The 20,778-nt window shown below is 34.5% G+C and overlaps 1 protein-coding gene across 6 annotated transcripts in view; it reads right to left on the bottom strand.

The window, feature by feature from the left end:
• APAF1 (apoptotic peptidase activating factor 1) overlaps positions 1-20,778 on the bottom strand; it is a 36,817-nt gene that overhangs the window by 13,444 nt on the left and 2,595 nt on the right. For 3 of the 6 annotated variants that reach the window (XM_062568366.1, XM_062568373.1, XM_062568390.1), the window contains exons 4-20: positions 19,757-19,954; positions 18,526-18,709; positions 16,006-16,118; positions 15,380-15,511; positions 14,725-14,963; positions 12,771-12,938; positions 11,825-11,956; positions 10,596-10,709; positions 9,821-9,999; positions 7,829-7,955; positions 5,705-5,830; positions 5,375-5,506; positions 3,420-3,545; positions 2,218-2,379; positions 1,818-1,946; positions 909-1,034; positions 362-481 (exon numbers count right to left, since the gene is read on the bottom strand). In XM_062568366.1, coding sequence (XP_062424350.1) covers positions 362-481; positions 909-1,034; positions 1,818-1,946; positions 2,218-2,379; positions 3,420-3,545; positions 5,375-5,506; positions 5,705-5,830; positions 7,829-7,955; positions 9,821-9,999; positions 10,596-10,709; positions 11,825-11,956; positions 12,771-12,938; positions 14,725-14,963; positions 15,380-15,511; positions 16,006-16,118; positions 18,526-18,709; positions 19,757-19,954 — 2,507 coding nt within the window. Of the gene's footprint in view, positions 1-149; positions 195-361; positions 482-908; positions 1,035-1,817; positions 1,947-2,217; positions 2,380-3,419; positions 3,546-5,374; positions 5,507-5,704; positions 5,831-7,194; positions 7,287-7,828; positions 7,956-9,820; positions 10,000-10,595; positions 10,710-11,824; positions 11,957-12,770; positions 12,939-14,724; positions 14,964-15,379; positions 15,512-16,005; positions 16,119-18,525; positions 18,710-18,973; positions 19,170-19,756; positions 19,955-20,778 lie in introns of those variants that run through there. The other 3 variants (XM_062568398.1, XM_062568381.1, XM_062568408.1) reach the window with 3 other exon arrangements.

The following is a 20,778-nucleotide window of genomic DNA, read 5'->3' as shown; positions in this document are numbered from 1 at the left end:
TGCTGTGTCACCCTTGGTCTGTGCGCTGTACATTCTACTGGACACATCTACACACATTTACAGGGCCCACAGCCTTCTCTGGCCTCAAGAAGAAACAGTTTTGCCCCTCTATATCTAGGTTCAGTTCCTTCACCAGTGTGGAAACTTCCCTCACAGCTTCATTTTTCGCTTACTAAACTAAGCAGAGTTCCTAGCTGTAGACATAAAAATGTTATCATCCATTAACTCAGCTCCTACAGATTCAACTGTTGTAAGTCATGAACAAGGAGTTCTTTCAGTGCTGACCCTGTTTCAGTACTTCCTCTTATCTACTGTGATTTGCAGATAACATGCAAATGCTTTATTGAGAAATTTAACTTACTTGTAAATGATGGTGATTGTAAATTGCTAAAATCATCACTTCACCATTGAGGAATACAACATCAAGTTCACTTTTTAGCACAGCATCAGAAGACTTGCACACCTTGTTTGTCTCCCAAATCTGTTGGAAAAAAACAGTATTTAATAAATTTAACAAAAGACCAGATATAAGAATTTAATAATAATAATTCTGAATATGAATACATAGAAAACTATCCTAAATAGTCACATGTAAATATAGCTAAAAATGAAAGTTTTATTACCTCTGCTAGCTTACAAAAGGATCTTCAAAAAACTTGACAATTCCTTATTTAGATGGACTCTAAATCAAAACAGACTGTCTTGAACAAACATTAGACTTAAAATCACAGAGATATATTCTAAAAATGAGCTGGCATCTTTACAAGTTAAATCCAAGTTTAAGAGAAGAGAGCCTCTTCCCATCCCAAACTAGGCAATACATACATATACATACATATATTTACACACATATATATACACACACACGAGTGCATCTCAACTTTAAAAGAAGAGAGATGTCATCTTACCCTTATTGTCTGGTCATCAGAGGATGTCATAAATAAAGATCCATCTGGGGAAAACGTCACACAGTGAACCCAGCTCGTGTGTCCCCTGCAATCTGCTATTTTTGATAACGATTTAATATTCCATAACTACAACAAAAATACGAAAGAATTCAAATGGATTTAGATTATACTTACAGGGAAAAGAGTACAAAACCCAGAAGAAGGATACTTAGTTACTATTTCCTCTAGTGTCTTCTTATTGTCACCCTGAAATTGTGCATGTAACAAGCCATCTTTTACTGTTCCTGCTTATTACCTTTTGTTGGCCAAGAAGAAGAAATTCAGCTGCCTCTTTAGCTGCTATAACTTCTAAAAGAGGGGTGCAGTGTGACAGAGGGAAAACAACAACAAAATAACCCCATAAAATCACAGTATAAAAATAAAAGGTCAACTGACTAAGTAGGTTTCAGAAAAAAAGATATTTCCAGAGGCTTTATGACTAGTATGGCTAGTTTAAGGTATTCCAGTTGTTTTCTGCTTTGGTGAATTAACACATCTTGTAGTGGTATACGGAACGAGAGGGGGTTTGTTGCTTGCTTTTTTTTTTTTTTTTTTTTTTGAATTAAGAAATAGGAAGGCCTCTATTCTGAGGAGGATAATGGAAACTTTAAATAAACATAGTAGCATAGTCTTTTTAGCAAATTTGAATTCTGTCATCCAAAATGAATGTGTAACTTGAATATGTCACTTTCCTATTTTATATTTTACAAGTGAAAAAAATGAAGCACTTTGAAAGACTGTTAAAACAATTACATTAATTTTTACATTAGCAAAAAGCATATCCTAAAACAAATACAGTTTACTTCATACTATAATTAGTCTTGCCTGGTAAGGCAAGTCCTCCTTGCCTTAGGAAAGACAATCACTTACCTCAACAGAGCAGTGAGATAAAGCAACTGCTACTAACTCATCACCAGGACAGAAGTCACAGTATTGGATCATACTGTGATGACTTACAATGACTTGCTTTAATAAATTGCTTGTTTTAACATCAAAGAGCTGTGAACACATAATTATAATAGTTAGCACCTAGTCTGAAGGGCTGCACTACAGAAAAATAGTTTAAATTCCCAATAGCATACATTTTTTTAATTGAGAAGGCATTTTTCGCCAGTTACGAAGTTCATTGTCCACATATTTTTTTACTTAAAACACACTTATAACCATGTATCTGAAACTTCTTAACAGCCTAGAATATTATCTTCATTTATCACTTCTACCTGGATAATAACATACTATCTCCAGAAAATTATTAATGTGAGGTACTTACCAGAAGCTTATTTTTGGCCGCTGCCAAAATTGTGGCACTATTTCCTGACCAACAGCAACACTTTACTAAGATCTCCACATCATCTGGTTGCTCATCAGCAGTTTTGAAGAAGTCTTTTATCTCAATAGTTTTCAGTTCATTTGCTGAGTGTACTTCCCAAAGCTTCAAGAAAAAATAAAGGCATATGCAACCCCTTTTTACTGGTGTGGATATTGAATACAACAGGGGAAAGTTATCTCCCAATCACTTGTTGGGAAGGACAGAAAAAGAAAAAAAAAATACAGGCAAGAAAGCCTCTGCTACTTTCCTGCTACTCAGGTCAAGAAATAACATTAAATATTCACAAGCTTAGATGGCTTAGACAAAAAATTAGGATTACTCTATGGTGGAAACCTCTCCCTGCATTTCCCTAATACATTTCCAGCTACAATTTTGTCTCACCTTCTACTTTAAAATAAAATAAATAGTAAAAACCTTGTTATCTGCTCTGCTGCTCTATTAAGTGCATGCATCATGAGAAATCTGGTGGTGTATGTTTAGCTTTGTACCCTCATCTCATTTAGACATCTGCAAAAAGATCTACTAGTTATTTCCATTCCCTCCATTCCATCTTTCTTTCTGCATGAAAACAGCTACAACAACCTTTCTTTCCTGATTTAGCTACCCTGTAGAAAGCTAAAAGTGCTTTAAAAACTGCTATTTTGAAACAAAATTTACATTTTGAGCAAAAAGCTAATAGGATCCCCCCAATTCTCTTCTAGTCTGTATATTAAAATGGAACTTATAGGGGAAAAAAAATGTACTTACTGGCGATTCAGTTTCAGAGATAACAATTTTCAACTAATCTAAAAATCTGTTTTTCACAAATGTGTAACTTGTAAAAGTTTCAAAATAAAAAGCCTCCCCCCATCTCTTAACAAAGTACATAAAAAGGAAAAAAAAAGATGGTGAAAAGGAAAAAAAAATAAAAAAATAAAAAACCACACAACTGTGGGCAATTTTCTTTCTGGTATTGAACAGGCCATTCCAAAGTCTCTTCCTATAAATGAGAACAATGCTTAACTGTCCTACTGTGATATTTCAAGATTTAATTCATTAAGGCTGATAAAACTAAGTTTTCTTATACATATTTTGCGTTTTACATAAGCTGATTAAAAAAAAATCATCAAAACAAGAAGTTTACTTAAAGATACACTGCATACCTTTACTGTTCCATCTGTTGAACAGCTAGCAATATACTCATCATTTGGTGAAAATTTACAATGACTGACAGAATTTACATGACCAAACATTGTATTTCTACAGTATTTTCTGTTCAAATCCCAAAGCTGCATGAAAAATAAACATACAAAAAATCATTACATTCATGAATTATTCAAAAAACAGACTATTCACACTCTTCTCAAAATCATGCACTGGCTTCCAAAACCTAAGAAGTTTTTCTTAATTTTACCCACATGTTCACACACTTCACGCCATGCTTCAGGCTCTCCAACAATCTACTTCCATCTGCTAACTTTCATGAAAACTATGAACAGCATAATTATCTAAAGCTAGTTAAAATTTCTGTTCATCTTCCTTAGTGAAGACAAGGCCCTTGAGCTGCATAAAGTTACTCAGTTTCCTCAAATTGAGGAAAAAGCCTCTTGCCCCTTTCATTTTCAAATTTAAAAATTATGTAGCTTACACGTAATACTTAAACCGAAATCTATGAAGTTAGTTAGACTCTCTGACTATCACCCTAGCCAGTCACTAATAAAGTGAATAGAGCATCCCTTACAGGTCCCCATCACCACTACCTTTCTAGTCCCATCTTCCACACTCCCCTTTTCTTAGTTTCAAATTTCTTTGCTTTCTCCAACATAAAAATAGTTAACAGCCTTGACCACTTAGCTGAGAACTCAAAGAAAGAACAGCTGCTTGTATTTTTTTTGGTGCATACTTCAGTTCTTATACTCACTACTGATGAAAATATCAAACACGATCTAAAATCTTACCTGCATTTACAGTATAAAAGTAACTCATTTTGAACACCTCCCTTCTAAATCTAGCTATTCCAAAGTGTCAGTCTCAAACAGGAAATGCATCTCCCAGGATCTGCAGAGCTAGCACAAACTAAGACTCTTCTTTCCCTCTTGACATCAGCTTCTATTATAACTCCAGTTCACACAAACACAGATTCTGCCAGAATTCTTCAGATGAGACTTCATGCTACCACTGAACCTGCCTCATAGCCTGGAAGAGACAGTTCTTCCCTACCAACAATCCTAATCTTTGCTGCGTATACCCAACAGTTCCCTTGTGCTGGAACTAGGCAATAAGCCAGTACAGGAAAATAAGTAAGGAGAAAATTAATCCCACCAAAAGGAATTTTTGACAGATTAGCTCCTCGAGCTGCATCACCGCAGAGTAAGATCAGGAGATGCACTGCAACAAAGGCAGGAATGTACAGCCAGGGCAGTATGATCACCATTTTCAGTGCCAGTTAAATAGTCATTTGCTTAGTTGCACTGTAAGACTGCATCCTTATTTACCACAGTCTAGGTCTTATTTGATTATCCTTCCCTCAGATGCAGACTTCAGTTGGCTGTTTTCTGTTCCTTCGAAGTAAATATACCTTCTCCCAATCTGAACAGTGCCAGGTGATTAACCTAATACATCTCTTGCCTTGATTACTGTTTTGTAGCTTTCATCTTCTTTTCTTTGTTATTCCCAAACAATTTAATCAAAAAACACAGCTGCCTGTCATTTCTATAGCGTACGGCTTTTTTTCCTAAGCTTTCATCATCCACTTGCTTACACTATGGATGTTTTCAATCCTAAATTCCTGCCTTCATTTTTCTTTACACTGCTTTTATTCAGATATTCCATTTCTCTATTCTATTATTCCCATCCTACCCTCTATAAGTCTTGCCAAAGCCCTCACCTTCATGCCCTGCCAATAGAAGATTGGCCCATTCTCTTTTGCTAGGTATAACCACTCCTTCCATTCTGCCTTGTTGAAATCTGATTATAGAGTTGTATTCAACACTCTTGCCATCTCTCTTCTAAAAGACCAACTGAAAAAGCTTATTTTACAATGTTAAAAGTACATTTGGATATCAATAGTTACCCACTTTTGATAAGCAGTAGAATAATCTTGTTCTTTTCCACTTACTTTGATGAAAGTGTCATTTGAGCAGGTAGCTAAAAGATACTGACTAATTCCATTATTAAATTGGCAGCAATTGACCTGTTCAGAGTGTTCTTCATATACATGTATACATTGACCTGTTCTTGAATTCCAGATCTAGACAGAATTGAAGGATGAAAAATGTTTTAAACTATTTTTAATGTACTTTATTAAAAATTATTAAGCTATGTTGGAATAAAGGTAAAATGCTGATATGCTCTTAATCAGATCTCAAAAAAATTTTGGAACAGAAAAATATGTACATTTAGTTTTACATTTAGAAACGAAAAAAAAGCCTGCACCGCATTTACTTACCTTCACTTTTTTATCAGCTGAACAAGTTGCTACAAAAGTACCATCAGCAGAAAAAGTGCAACAAAGTATTTCATCATCATGTGCACTTATCTCCAGAAGTCTCTCTCCACTTTCCGCTTTGAACACCTACAGAAATAACACGAGTGAAATACTGTAACTCACACATAAAATTCTAAAACATGCTACACAAAAATAACATTCTTTTTCTCTCAAACAGCTCTCTTACATAAGCTCTTCTACATAAATTTGGTTGCATTCTGAAAGAGTTTATAATTTCAAGGAAAGTAACCTGAAAATTTTTTAAAAAGTCTTAAATTTGAGCTTCAATTTTGTAAAGATAACAGAAATTATTAGGGCAATTAATTAGTGTAAATAGATTTTGGTAATGCATACTGTGTTGTGCAGTTGTTCTTAAAAGACACTGACACAGGAAATGGAATTAGGCTTGAAGAATGAGGGTAGAAAAAGTGATTTTGCTGTCAAAAGGGCTCAACAAAACATACACTGCACCCAGAAACCTTTTTAAAAATCAAAGCTATTATTAAAAATATTAATTCCAGGTTTACATAAAATATTTTTCAGTTCAGAGTAAGAATTTTAGCAGCACATGTTGAATTGGGAGCAAACAGAAAATTAGTTGTAGGGAGCAGAAGGGCAGCTGGGGGGAAAAAAAGTTACGCTAATCAGTTTGTCAGCATTCTGGGATTTAACTTTACAATAGTGAAGACTTAAGGTCTCCCATTACTTCACAAGGTTACACAGTCTTAAATTACTCAAACCAATCAAAAGGTGTTCCTTAAAGCAGCATTCAGGATACTAAAATTGTAAAGTCCCTACTTTTTTTCTTGTTTTACTGAATATCAGTGACAATGAAATGGTTGTCATTTGTTCAAACATAAATATTGAAGTAACAGGAAATTTACAGTAGATTCTGCAGGATGTTTGTTCTTAATCTAGCAATCATGATTTTTGACTTCACAGAAACAGCAGGAATAGCCACAGAAACTGCAAAACCCCCTAGTTTTATTTCCATGCCACTATTACGAAAAATATGATTAAGTTCAAAGTTAAGCAATGGAAAAATTAACAGTAATTGTTTTTTCATTACAGCTTCAATAAATGTTTAAATACAATACAATGTTTAAAGAATCCACAGATTCTTTTTTGGTTTTGGTAGAAAATGAAGGGAAAAAACAAGCAACCCGCAGTCTTAATAAGGCCATCAAATATGGAAGCCCAGCACAGTAACTTCAGCATAGCATAGAACTAGCACATCCACCAGGTATCTCCTGAACTGGATGTCATGATCATAACACTGTAGAAGCCAGCAAATAAGTAAGTAAATAAATAAATAAAAGCGCAATAACAACACATTAAATAGGCAAATGAACAGCAACTGAACACCACTAGTACTTTAAAATTAGTATTCAACTTGTCAAGCATCCAAAACAATACCAAAGGCTTGCAGAAAAGTTGCTATTTACCCTTACCTTTGGCTGTCTGGAATATGGATACTTGACCAGGTTACTGGCTGGCTGATTGCTAGTTTCCTTGAGAGCTGGCTGGCTCCCCTCCAGGCAGACTGCTGGCAAATTGGCATTAGTCACTCTAATTCCCCTCTGTCTCCCCTTACCCACTTCCTCAGCGTTTTGTGTCTGCTTCCAACTTAATATGCCCTCAACTTCAGGGATTCATTTTTCTCCCCAGACTCTTATCCTTTGTATAAGCATTTCACCACCTAAGCACCAAAACAGTGCACATCCCATGGAAACTGTGAAGTTGTTAACTAGAAGATCTTAACTTTTCTTAGTTCTGCAGAAAATCTGTGAGTTGTATCATTTTTGCAAACAAGTATGAAATATGTTGGGGTGCTACTTAGGCAATGAGCTTCACCATATCATTAAAAAGGTTTTCAATTGCATTACACCAGTTACGGTATAAACCATGAAATCATGCAGGCACAGTGTTAGAACAAGAAGAACACTTACTATTTTAAACATGAAACTCAATGCTTATATAACAATAAAAGCATTTTTTTATTCAGAAAAAAGGGGAAATGACTGTTAACAATTCTTAACAAAATAGTACATGGCCTTTCATTTCATTGTGGCATAGATATTTTACCTGTAGTGTTTTATCAGCTCCACACGATGCTATTCTTTGTCCATCCTGAGAAAAGCATGCATGGTAAACAGCATCTCTGTGTGGACGTACAACCAGACGGGAGAGGTTTTTCATGGATTTTTTATTTCTAAAGGATAAAACAATAGGTGATATTTTACAAGGTTTATTACTATTATTCAAGATTCCCCCCCCTTCCCCTCCCCCCAAAAAAACTTCTACATATCTTAAGCAGTAGGGTTTAAAAAACAAATGGAAAACTTAACTCTCTGCCCTCATATAGAAATAATAAATGAAAAAAAAATCCTACATTCATTCTTATATTTGCCCTCCAACAGTTAAAGCTTAGACACCAAGTGCATGAGAAATTAACAGCTACTTTATATGTAGAGATGCACCCATTCCAGGACATGAGCTTCCTAACAACTTTTCTAGGATCTGCTACGTGCTATTTCCAAATATAAATTTCTTCCCAGGACTTCTTGTTCTCCTGCAGGTTTCCTTTCAAATTTATTCAAAAGCATCTGTACGTTTGTACAGACTTGATTAAATTTACTTGATTTTATAGTAGTGATTCAATTCTCATCACTAGATATTTAAACAAAAGCTACGAACATCATTGCATTTCACTCAGAGATTAAGTACAGAATCTAATACACTTTGGATGACTCCAGCTCCACTTTAACAAAGAATTTATAATTAATGGCAACTATAATAGTCCTGTTTAGTCAGATGTTATCACAGACAGCTGTCTTTATAATATGATCATTTTTGGTGATGAATGTATTGTTGTAAGTTTTTTTTTTTTCTAGAGGCAAATGAACACAAGTACTTCAAATTTGCATCATCATCGCTTTCATTTCAGGCTTAGTATTTAAATAATGAGTAAAACATCTTGAATAAAGAAGGTAAACTTTAAAACCAAGGCAATTTTTCACTGCATAGTACTGCCTGGTCAAAATCAAAAAATACATTTTGGTATATTTTATTAAGGATAAAATTACTGGTCAAGACAGCAGGTTATTCACCCACCTATCCTACAGACTGTTTTTTAGGACATCATTTTTTTTTGTCTCCTATCCTAAGTTAAAGTCTCTGTTCTGCTGATTTCAGTCACATATTTGGGAATGTCTCCAACATCCAAGCTTGAAGTCCTAAACCATCTGGACATTGACTCTTCTGAAGTGTGCATCTTCCAAGCTTTTCTGTTAGAATTAGCTATACAAAATGAAATAAAGAAACACTCATAGGTAAGACTTGAATTCAAGTCTTCCATCTTCCTAGTTATTACCCTGATTACCCAGTAGCCAGTTTACTTTGTAACCACCAAATAATGCAGCTATCAGAAGAGAAACTTTATAAAGGAAGATTTAAGAGTGACAGTTACATAACCAGATGACCACTGGCTTACAAGGTATCCTAGGAAAATATTTAGATATATATTGTTTTTCCTCACACAACTTCAAAAGATATGAAAACATAAGTTTTATATGCCAGAAATTGTAAGAGCAGGTAGAGACTACAAGGCTTTTTTAGTGCTTCACATCTCACTACTTTCAAAGGCTTCATCAATTAACACAAATAACACAACACAATTGTAAGTGTTAAGTTTTACCAGAAAAACTAGAAACATCCTATAACATACACGTGATATTTGCATTACTTTTTAAAAACAAAAATATATTTACAGAAGTTACAAAGTTTCTTATTATCATCTTTCTAAGGATATTTAAAGTGGCATTCATTGAGTACAGAAGTAAATATTTTATTTATTTCAATGTAAAGAAGTAAATATTTTTTCAGTGTAATTATCTGTGGCCTTACAAATCTGAAGTTTACCTTCTCCAACAAATTCTTCAAAATTATTTTATTTCTTTTCCCCATGAAAAACACAGCAGCTTCTTAAAGAGGTCCTTACATTAGCTGTACATGGTATTTAATTCAGACAATGTCCTTCCTGGATCAACATATCAGCAGATGGATTGCATTACTTACATCCATTCCAAATAAAACATGCCTGCTTCTGGTTGAGCAAGTAGCTTGGCTTGTTGATACACCTCTGATGTCTCCGGTTGGCAAAGACCCAGCTGTATTATGTCAGGAAATGGTGGCCGTCCAAGAAGGTGCCCATTTAAAGACAGAAATTCCTGGAAATTCTCACGTATTATGCTATCCTATGTACAGGGCAGATAATTAAGAGTATAAAAAGTGGATTTATATTCTAGTGCCTTTTTAATTTTCTGTAGAACTAATAGAGAATATAGAAACTAATAGAGAAGTGCAATTTCTATTCTATTAGCAAGTATACAATAGACTGGAATATTTTTTTATCCTATTCAGGAAAGCACATTATTCTTACTTTTTCAAATAAATTGGTTTGGTAACAGCGCTTTACTCAATGAGCAGTCAATGTGAAATATCAGAAGGACTATTTCAAGCAGCCAACAAAATTTTACACCAGCCCAGAAAGAGAATACTGTACGGACCTGCCTTAATTATTGATGTTTTTCTTAGTTATTGAGTTTCATGATTAATTGCTTGGGTACATATTGAAGTTATAACTGAAACTAAGACTGAAAATGCTTTTTTAAAAATTTTCTTAGTTTTTTCTCTTCAAGTTAAAGTCTCACTTAATACTGTCTTTAGCTTTCTATACATCTAGATTCTCTCTCTAAATACATATTTCTTAAAAAAACAAACAATAAAAATGCAATTAAAGATGGTAAAATATACATGGAACAGACTGACCATTTACCTTTTAGTATCATACCTTTTGATCCAGGATTGAACTATATTCTACATATTCATGAATCAGATGGGCAGGGCCTACCAATTCTGTTTTAGTTTTAATCCAATCCAGAGAAAACATAAGATCACGGAGTTCCTGAAAGAAATACAAAATGAGGTTCAAAATATGAATTCCACAACAGAATATACCTAAAGAGAAAAAGAAAGGCATGGGACATACATTAGATATTTAATCCGCTTCAGTTCAATTGTCTCCATTTAAAAACTTATGTAATTTCAAGATCTTGTTGCCTGTATCTTACATGATCTTGTATGAAACCTCTGCATACAGAAGGCTAAGCTTACTAACTTGACATAAAGGATTGCTACTTTGTACAGCTATTTGAAAAGAGGCAGCAAAAGGATGCAACTCTTGAATTCTGTAGTACACAACACTCAAGATACAACCCTGAAAAAGCTTCTTTTAGTCTGGTCTAGCAAAGGTTACTCTGCTAATAATCACATTGTTCCTCCTAACTGATACTGAACTAAAGTGAAAGCAAAAAATCTGTTACAGTTACATTTAACTTAAAACGAGAAAGCTGTTTAAAGGAAATCAGAAGCAGCAAACGGAATTATTAAAAAAGCATACTTGTTAGGATGAGAAAAACTGCTTAGATACAATTTGAATCTGTGAAATGTATCACCAATTAAAAAAAAAACAGTGAATACAGGAAGCAGCAAAAAAAGCGGGGGAAGTCATGTATGACATGTAATTAAAAATATAGAAACATAAAGTTATGTGCATAGTCATAATGAGACAGGCCAAAAAACTGAGAAATCACTTCTTCTAGAAGTAGAAAGGCTAATAAAAAGAACATATTTTTACAACACATTGGAATTAGAGTTTGAGATAATCAATGAGAAATTTGATTAAATAAAAAGCAAACAAACTAGATTTGTAAGTTGTTGTCAGGACCAAATTCCAACGAAACTACTCAAGCAGTGCATGATTTGTATCTTATATTAGGTCAGTAGCTAAAGAACAGTAAGTGGCAAAACTGATTTTTTTTTTTTTTTTTTTTTTTTTTGTAAGACTCCAAGGTAATACTGGGAACAACAGATTTGCCTGTGAGACAGCTCTTGAAAGTTGTCATATAGAGAATCTGTACAAAAGCCTAGGAAAAGAGCAGGGTAAGTGGCATAAGTAATTTAGGCTGGACTTGGGGGAGGGCAAGCGAAAGCAAAATGAGTACAATAGTCAGAACTCACCTCCTGCATGTTGGCACCTGCCATATGATACGCTAGAAAGTTATACCAGTACATGCAATCCTCTTGAGATGGAATAGGCATATTAAGTTTGTAATATTTTTTGTACTGATTTACTATGTTTTTATGTAGCTCCTGCAAGATGAATCAAAACACACTTTCAATTAATAATATAACACGGTATGAACTTGGCTTTAATATTATGGGACTTCTTTTTATTATTATTATTTCTCAGTTGTAAAACGATAATGAATGAAATAAGCAGTAACTTAAGTATATAATCTTAAAGGCAAGCTTTTCTTAAGATTTTCTCCAGAAATACTCTCTAGACATTAAAGATTGAAGAAGGAGTGTTAACAGCCTGCTTTTCTGTCGAGAACAATTGTCAAATGACTCTTGCATTTAACTCACATTTATTTTTAAAAGACTCTTACATATATAAATATAAGATGATCTAAAAACTTGCCTGTCCTCAAGTTATTTTTCTCCAAGATATTGGAGAATTATCTCCAAGATAATTTATTGGGCACAACAGAGCCTCCTCCTGCAAGTATTGCCCTAAATTGGAGAGGGGGGTGGGAGCAAGGGGAAGCGTAAAAGCACTTCTCGGTATTAAATAATACATTTCCTTTTCTGGTTTGTTCTTGATGTCTTTTGGAATCATCAGTGGAACATTCCATCTTCTACTAGAAGTATCTTTGACAGAGAAACAATGGATATAGTCTTCTCTCAGATTAGTTTTTTAATTGCAAGTGGAACCATCATGAAATCATTCCACATTCTCAAGTTGAAAATAAACACCTTCAGTTATTCCGTATTAAGTTTAACCACATTGTGGGCCTATACTATGAAATTGCTTTGGATTATGACTTAACAAAGGTATGTTTTTTGAAAGATGTCCAGCTTTAGAGAGTAAAGTTAAAAATAAGTAGATTAGCCAATACTCTACCTCAAGCTGGTTGCGATTCTTTTCTGTAAGAAAGTCAAGTTGAAGATCGTGCAAATAATAATGGAATGATTTCCCATTACGATCACAGAACAACAGTGATTTGTTAACAAATTCCTGTAAGATATCTTCAACTTCTTCAGTTTCCATATCCCAAAGAATACAGAGAACCTAGAACGTGTTCAATAACATTGAGAAGATAAGCAGAACTTAAGGCTAATATGACTTGTAGGAGTATCATAAAAGGCTCCTCATTAATTGACAACAAAACACCTATCAACATAACTATTTTACAAACGTTAATAAACTCAATAGATCTGCAACTCCTCTATACCAAGCTACACAACAGAGTGGTTACCAATCAAGGTAGGTCTGTAATATGGAAGTACAAAGTCTGTCATTTCCCAGCAGTAAATACTAACATCTAAAGCAAAGATTTATTTGGAACTCTAAAAAATAGGGACAGGAAGTCTGATGACACAAAGCAGAAAGACTAGATGACAAGATATCAGGGAACTCAGCAGGAGAAGGGCAGCAATGATGATAACAGATTCTTTGAGATTAAACAGGAAAATAGAAGAGCTTGTTTTAGAGTGAGCAAAAGCAAGCCTGACTACAAAAGCAACAAAGACATCAAACTTTAAGCTTTTGTAGCAGGTATTTTTGAATACTGAGTACCTTGCTCTTGAGGTCTACATGTTAGCTTCCATTTTCTGAGTCATAAACTGTGTCAGATTGAGAAAATCTATCCTAAAGCAGTAATTAATTAGAAATTCTGCTATACGTAATCGGGAAGCTTTTAAAGGGAAGTAACTACCTTACCCAGTTTCATCACACAGCCAAGTAAATAACAAATTAAGGAAAATATCATTATTAAAATACATGTTATGACTATAAGCTGCAGTGCCAACAGTACAGGCTATCATTGAATCAGGCGTTCACCCAGGCAAAGCAATACTGATGTAGCTGTAGTAAGAGAGAACCTCAGACAGAAGTGGAAGAAGGAAGCATAAGAATAAGAATGTTAAAACTGCTCCCCCTTTTTAGCCACTCTAGAGTCCTGAAGTATTCACCACAGCCACTAGAAAGGTACAGAGAAGAAAATTCTTGTTGATCTAACTAGCAAAAGCTTTTCTCAAAGCATCATTGAAGCACAATTACGTTTCATAATTGTGAATTGCATAACGTTTCACAGTCCTGTACATTTTAAAGTTATTTTTAGGTCACTGCCATTTTCAGCTAAAATTCTGGACAAATTAAGGTTGTCAAAATCGCGGCAGATGTAAGTAAGAAAGATCTGGGACCATGTTTGCAAACTATACACTTCGGGGGGGGGGGGGGAGGAGAGAGAGAGAGAGAAATGTAAAATATCCTTTGACTGAATTTCTTCCTCAAATACACTTTCTATTATTCTAAAGCAATACTTGACAAATAAGCTGAATTCTACAGCTGAGTTACTGGCTGAGTTACTGACTATTAGATGGGAAACATTAAACTTTCCAAAATGTTTAGTAAATGCCCACTATATGAGAGAGACTAGCAAAAAAAACAGAACAAAACCGCAGAGCTCTGCAATACCAAAATCATGGTCTGTCACTTACAAATTATGCATTATATCTTCACATATCTATATATGCTGGTTTATGGTGATCATATCTTTTTCTCAAAGGAATGTTAGTTTACATAGCAGTTTTGTAGTCTTCAGAGAGCGCAATTACAATCTAATTAAAGAGCTATATTTGAGATGCACATTAAATTAACATTATGAACACATTTATTCAGTTACAACTTTAGTTTCACCACTGACAATAAAAGTCATGACACAGAAATGGACCTACTCTACCAATTACTTTTAAGTTAATTGTTGAAGATAAAAAACAGTTCCAAATTTTATGACTTCTTTAAAGTTGTTTGTATCTCATTAACAACTATGAAACATCTGCATTGCTATTATTACCTTAGTAGGTACTTTAACATCTTTTGGGAGGATAGAAAGGTCCTTATAATAGTCTTTAAGTTTTTCATTCAATTGTTCAACACTTATGGACATTGCTTCATCAAGAGCTTCATAATCATATGAAGAAGATTTTCTTATTCTTTTAAATTGCTTATTCTGCAGCTGTTTGAGGTAGTATTCCCAACGACCAGGAAAGTCTCGTAATAATGCACCTATCAAGGATATCACAAGAGGAGAACCTGAAAGAAGAGGTTAAATTAATCTTAAAGGTTATCAAGGAATAAAGCCCAACAATGTAAATAAACCAGGGTAAATAAACAAGGTAATTTTGCTGATTCACTGATGAAATTCTTGAGGTGCTGGAGAACAGGCAGGTAAAATATGCCATCCATATAGGTATCTGCAAACCTTCCATATTATTCCCTTACAAACATATCCATATATAATAGGACAGGTTGAAGAAAACTAATCAGAAATCAATATGAGGCTTTTTTAAAAAAATGTAGAAAAAAAAAGAGCATCCAAACACTTGTATTATAGTTAAGCAGTACAGTTTTACAGGATATTCCCTCCTTTTTGAGTAAGCTGAAACCTGAAAGAAAAATAAAAAACACTGAGCAGTAAGTGGTACAATAAAAAGTAGCAAGTATCATACCTTTGCATTCCCTTACAATGCAATTAGCTTGTTCTGGCAGTTCTGTTATTTTCTTATTTACAAATAGGGATAAGACCTCCAGTCCTTTCTCATGTGCTAGTCCACTTTCCACATGAACCTCATATTTATTGCCTAAACACAGAAATATGTAAAGAAATTAAATAATTTCAGAGAACTACTATAAAAATTGAGTATATTTTCTGAGCAAAACCTGGAGCAAAGGACTTGGTTCGCAATTTTCTGCAAAATATTTTATATGCTTGATACTAATACCAGTATAAATTCTACCCAATACAATCTTATAATTACAGCTGCATTATGGACATGTTGTACCAGTGAATACTTCACACTGTAAAGGTAACCAGTCTAACAGCAGCAGTGCCACAAAGTTTAATTAATCCTATTGAGATTCACTGCAGTCTTCAATGTAGATAGAGAACTTTTAGGATAAAATATGGCATGTATTGCATTGAGAGCAAAGTCTTACAGAGCAGAATTTTAAAATTCTGCCACTTGTGCACAAGTCGATAGACACAGATTCTATCAGATTCTTTTAAAAGTTTACATCAACAAATTGCATATGTTTACGCACAAGCTGTAGTGCAAAAGATGAAACTATTCCTTACCAGCCACAGCGTCTGTTACACTCCTGTCTCTGCTGGTAATAAGAACCTGACACTGATTATCAAATGCTTTTAACACCCAGGAATCCCAAATATCATCCAGGACCAAAAGAGACCTAGTGGTAAGAAGAAATACTGTAGATTTCAGATCAACTATTAGTGCTAAAATAATGTATTTTATTTTAATAATGAAAGAATATTTTCAGTATTTGTTATATATAACCTGAAATATTTCACATATAAATAAGAAAAAAAAAAGTATTTAAGAGTTAAACACTGTGCAAAAATGCCGAATGGAAATATCTCCAAAAATTAAGTGTTTTTATTTTTGTTGCTTTAGAGTTATGAAAACCTGTTCCGTTGCTAAAATTGAAATGCAAAAGCTAAAATTTTGAGAAATATATTTTAGCACATGTCAAGAAAAGCAGAAATGTTTACCTCAGTTATCCTGTCCTATACAACTTTTTCCTAGTTTATAATAACTGATAACATGAAAATGATCTCTGCTTGACATAAGCTATTAAGTTTTGTGGGAGAAATAATTTCAGTTTCCTCTTGTTTTGAGTTTCTGATTTTGTTTTTATATCTTCAGAAAGCTCTAAGACACTAACCCTCTTGTAAAAGAACTGTCTTGGATGATAGGGCTACTAACAGATATCTCACCAGAATAACACATAGAAGACTTCTCTATGCTTGCATATACACCCTCCTATGTCCACTATTATAGCCCATCATCAGCAAACTTGCAGTTTGCTCTTAGAATATGTTCTCACATGCATCTAACTAGGCTGGATGCAGTGCAGGTTTTGCCTGTTCCCAGCTCAGCCCTTACTAACTGGCCAGCTAGTAAGACAGGGCATGTTCCTCCTGGATTCATGCTGTAAATCCCTTTTCTCCACTGGAGGCACCTACTTGATTTCTCCTTATCCAGCTGTCCATTTTCACAAACTTACAGAGTTCTCAAAGATACAAAGTTCTTACTCTTTGAATCAGTTTTGGCAATATGCTCAAGATTTTGGAAGGGAGGGAAGAGAAGGGAAAGGAGAAATGGGATAGAGATGAACAGTGTGATCACAATAACATGATTTTCTAATGAAGTAAGGCTTATGAATCACTCAGCCTTGAAGTTTTATGACCTTATCCTTGCCTTTTCTCCTTGAGGTGTAGATGTTCTCTGTAATACTTATAGCTAGAAGTCATAGCTAACATCTCTTACTTCATCTTGAAACTGACTAATCAACATTTCCTTATAGACAGCCAGATATTTCATGTAGAATGCTGCTGAACTGGCAGACACTTCCACAGCTGCAACTAAAATTCTCTGACATACCATCAAATACCTAGTAGTTCCAAAGCCTGTTATTTTTTTCCCCTGAATTTCCTCAGTGTAAATGCTCTTTTGATACACTACTATAAAGCACCTCATTAGATGAGTGACTTTATGCACTAGAAGCAATATACCATGTATATCAACCAGAATATCATGCTACTTGGGTATACACCTGTCAACTTCTGGAATAGCTCATAATCAAGAGATATGTCCTACAAGAAAATAACCCACAGTTCTCTTTTCTACCCAGAAGCGACTAACGTTAAGCATGAATTCAACATCTTCAATTCCTCTTCACAGAGGATTTTTGGTTTTATAATGAACAAAAAATTATCAAGAATTGTATCAATGGAGACAACCATTGAATGGAAACTTTCAAATGAAAAGTGCAGGTTTCCTTGAAGTAAGTGTCTCGTTTGTACTTCTCAAATAAGACTTCACACACAAAAAAAGTTCTTTTCATTGCTTTATGATAAAGACACGGGATACCCTTAATAAAGATTTCTTATGGAGGACCTGGCAATGTTTTTCAAAGTTTTTTTTTTTATTTATTCTACAGAAAGGGCCAACACTTCTCTACTCAAAGTCATCTATAAAAATCACAACATGGGAATCTTAGTCCTGAGATATCTTATTCAAGTACAGGCTTTTATAAGTTTAGCACAAATTTTCCCAGCGAGTCACAAAATACTCAACAAATAACTATTTCTCAAACATGAAGAAAAGCTGTGCAGCAACTAAGACTGTACTTGATTAAACTAATTCACTTTTCCTGAGGTTTGAAAGCAACTGCTTTTTTGACATACTGATCATACCATGAAAGACTAGGAAGGGACGGAGTTGTACTGAGTATAGTACACATCATCTGCCTTGAGCATCTCTTTCCCCCTCTCGTTTCTGTACACCTATCTGTACACCTTACTGTTTTATCACATGCAAAACAGTAATTTAGAAAATTCTATCAGCAATGCCTACCAAGAAACACAATTACAAAGTATTTCTGGCTTTAACTTGAACAACACTTCCTAATTATCTACAGTAAAACAAAGAGGCAACGCAAGAAGTGGAAGAGTAAGGATTTTTTTTACGAGATATTAATAATAAAACCACAACACAGATCACTTAGGCAATTAGACTACTTACTCTGCAAAGATTTATTAGTTAAAGAATAGTGTTTCATCTTATTTCATCACCTGGGATATTTGCGAAGCATCAGCAAACGAAGACGATCTTTAGCCTCCTCAACGTTAAGTGGTGGCCTTTGTGAAAGTGTACAGTCATGGTCTAATCTACTACAGAGATTTTGAAGTTTTATTAGGAGCCCTGCTTTGTCCTGCTTTCCAACAGATATCCAGTGAACTCCTCCTGGAAAATAATCTAACAAAGAGTGAATTTTAATCATGCTATATATTTTAAATTAGAAATATTTAGTAACAGCTTATAATAGCAATAATTCAATTAAAAATAAAATAGAAAATTGCTCATAACGGCTATTATAATCCAAGATCACAACTCTATCGTTAAGACAGAAGAACAGTTCTACATGACTTCTACCTTTTATTTTTAAAGGAACAGGCTATGTAGGGCAAGTACCCAAGACAATGCACACTACCACTGATGCTGTCCACCCTCTCCACCTACCTTCCTGACCGACCCTTGACAGCCCCTTCTGCATCCACCTTCCTGCTAGTCTGACTCAGCACTCACTCATTTGACCTTGTATTATAGCAGGAGTTCAGAGTCTGGGATCTGAAATTATCCCAAAATGGTGAGCAAGATGGTATTTAGAGAGTCAGCTGCAGCAGGGAATGTTGCAGTTTCTATCCCTCCATCATGTTTTCTAATGCCTCAGTCCCACTTTCCCCTCCATGTGCCCTATATAGGGAAAAAAAAAAATCAGTAAGTTGTTTAATTTATGAACCATTTTAAACTAAAGTGATAGTAGGGTAATCACTCCACAAAAGCCTGCCACTATCAAAACACATGCAAAAGTGTGGTTTTCTTTCTTTTTTCTTTCTTTTTTTTTAATTCATATAGCATGACGAAAAGTTGCAGGATTTAATAAACAGTACTCAAAAAGAATATAGATTAAACATGCTTATTTTACATTTTAAATTTACAGAAGTAACACTTCAAATTAAGTAAAACTGAGAAGTATCTACTCTCACAAACCAAAATACACTCTAAGGTGAAAAGCTATCCAGAGTCTTTTCCCATAAATTAGTAAAATATTTGGTAGAGCCAGAAGACAAAATGGTTGTGAAGGCTGTAAGTTACAAGCAAACATTTCAGGAGTGCCTAAGGAACTTTGAAATCTAAATCCAAATTATTTTCAGGATGATATAAGAAACCTAATAATATATGCCCAATATGCATATACCTGTAATAACTTTTATAAAAATATAGATGTTTTTCTAAAAATACCTTCCAAGAGCTGGTGATCCCTTAAAGCTTCTGCTGTTAAAACAGTCTTTCCACAACCTGCCATTCCATAAACCGTGACCCAGCCTGGATCATTTCCCAAACAGTACAGTTTCTGTTTAATAGCATCCACCAGTTTTGGCCGAGTAACAAACACAACTGGTCTCTGTGGTACACCTCCTTCACAGAGAATAGTCTTAACTGAAGTTAAAAAACAAAAACAAAAATAGTTATTTCTGTATGTGATGATGCTTAAAAAACAAAACAAAACAAAAACTAGTGGGCTCCCTCCCCCAACTTGCACCCATACAAATGCTCTAAAAATTACTGAACTAACCACACCAGACACCAAAAAAACCCCACACCAAAACAAAAAAGAAATGCTTTTCAGAAACAAATTACTTAACAGGCACCAGCACAGTGGTGTCCCAATTAATAACTATTTTTTGCAAGCTAGAGCTACTTATATCAATCCCTAAAAGCAAACAGATAATTAACAGCCCCAATAGAAACTACAGCAAATGTAAATATAGTAGCTCAACATTACTACGCCCAGCTGCCTAGTTGCTTTCTCAGACAGAACTTGATGCTTCACAGCAAGCAGCAGAAGAGAAAGCATGCTAAGTAAGGCTTTTACTTTGTGGTTAACAGCACAGCACTGTGGTCCAAGCTGGACTTTCTCTGATATAAGCTAACACAATAGGCTTTACAATAGAGCAGGTAAAGCACAGTGAAAAAGGTAATGTACACATAATTACTTCACTACCGGCCTCAAAGTGGACTGCAAGGTGCAGTACCATATTATATTGGTAAGTTTTGGGAAACTTCAGTTGAGCAATCAGAAGTCCATGACTTATGACACTTCTTAAAATTTAGAGTGCAAATGATTACACTGCAAGATTTACCTCACATTTTGTCAAATGTAGTAAGAAGGCTTGTCCCACGAAAAATTAACAATTTACTTCATATCAGTCACGGGTGACAGAGATGAAGACTTATGTAAGATTTAGGAACTTAGTCAAGGT

Source organism: Rhea pennata, chromosome 1 (assembly GCF_028389875.1).
Source record: "Rhea pennata isolate bPtePen1 chromosome 1, bPtePen1.pri, whole genome shotgun sequence".
NCBI classification, from domain to species: domain Eukaryota; kingdom Metazoa; phylum Chordata; class Aves; order Rheiformes; family Rheidae; genus Rhea; species Rhea pennata.
Note: the sequence above shows the minus strand (reverse complement) of the source record. Positions and strands in the feature narration are given on the sequence as shown.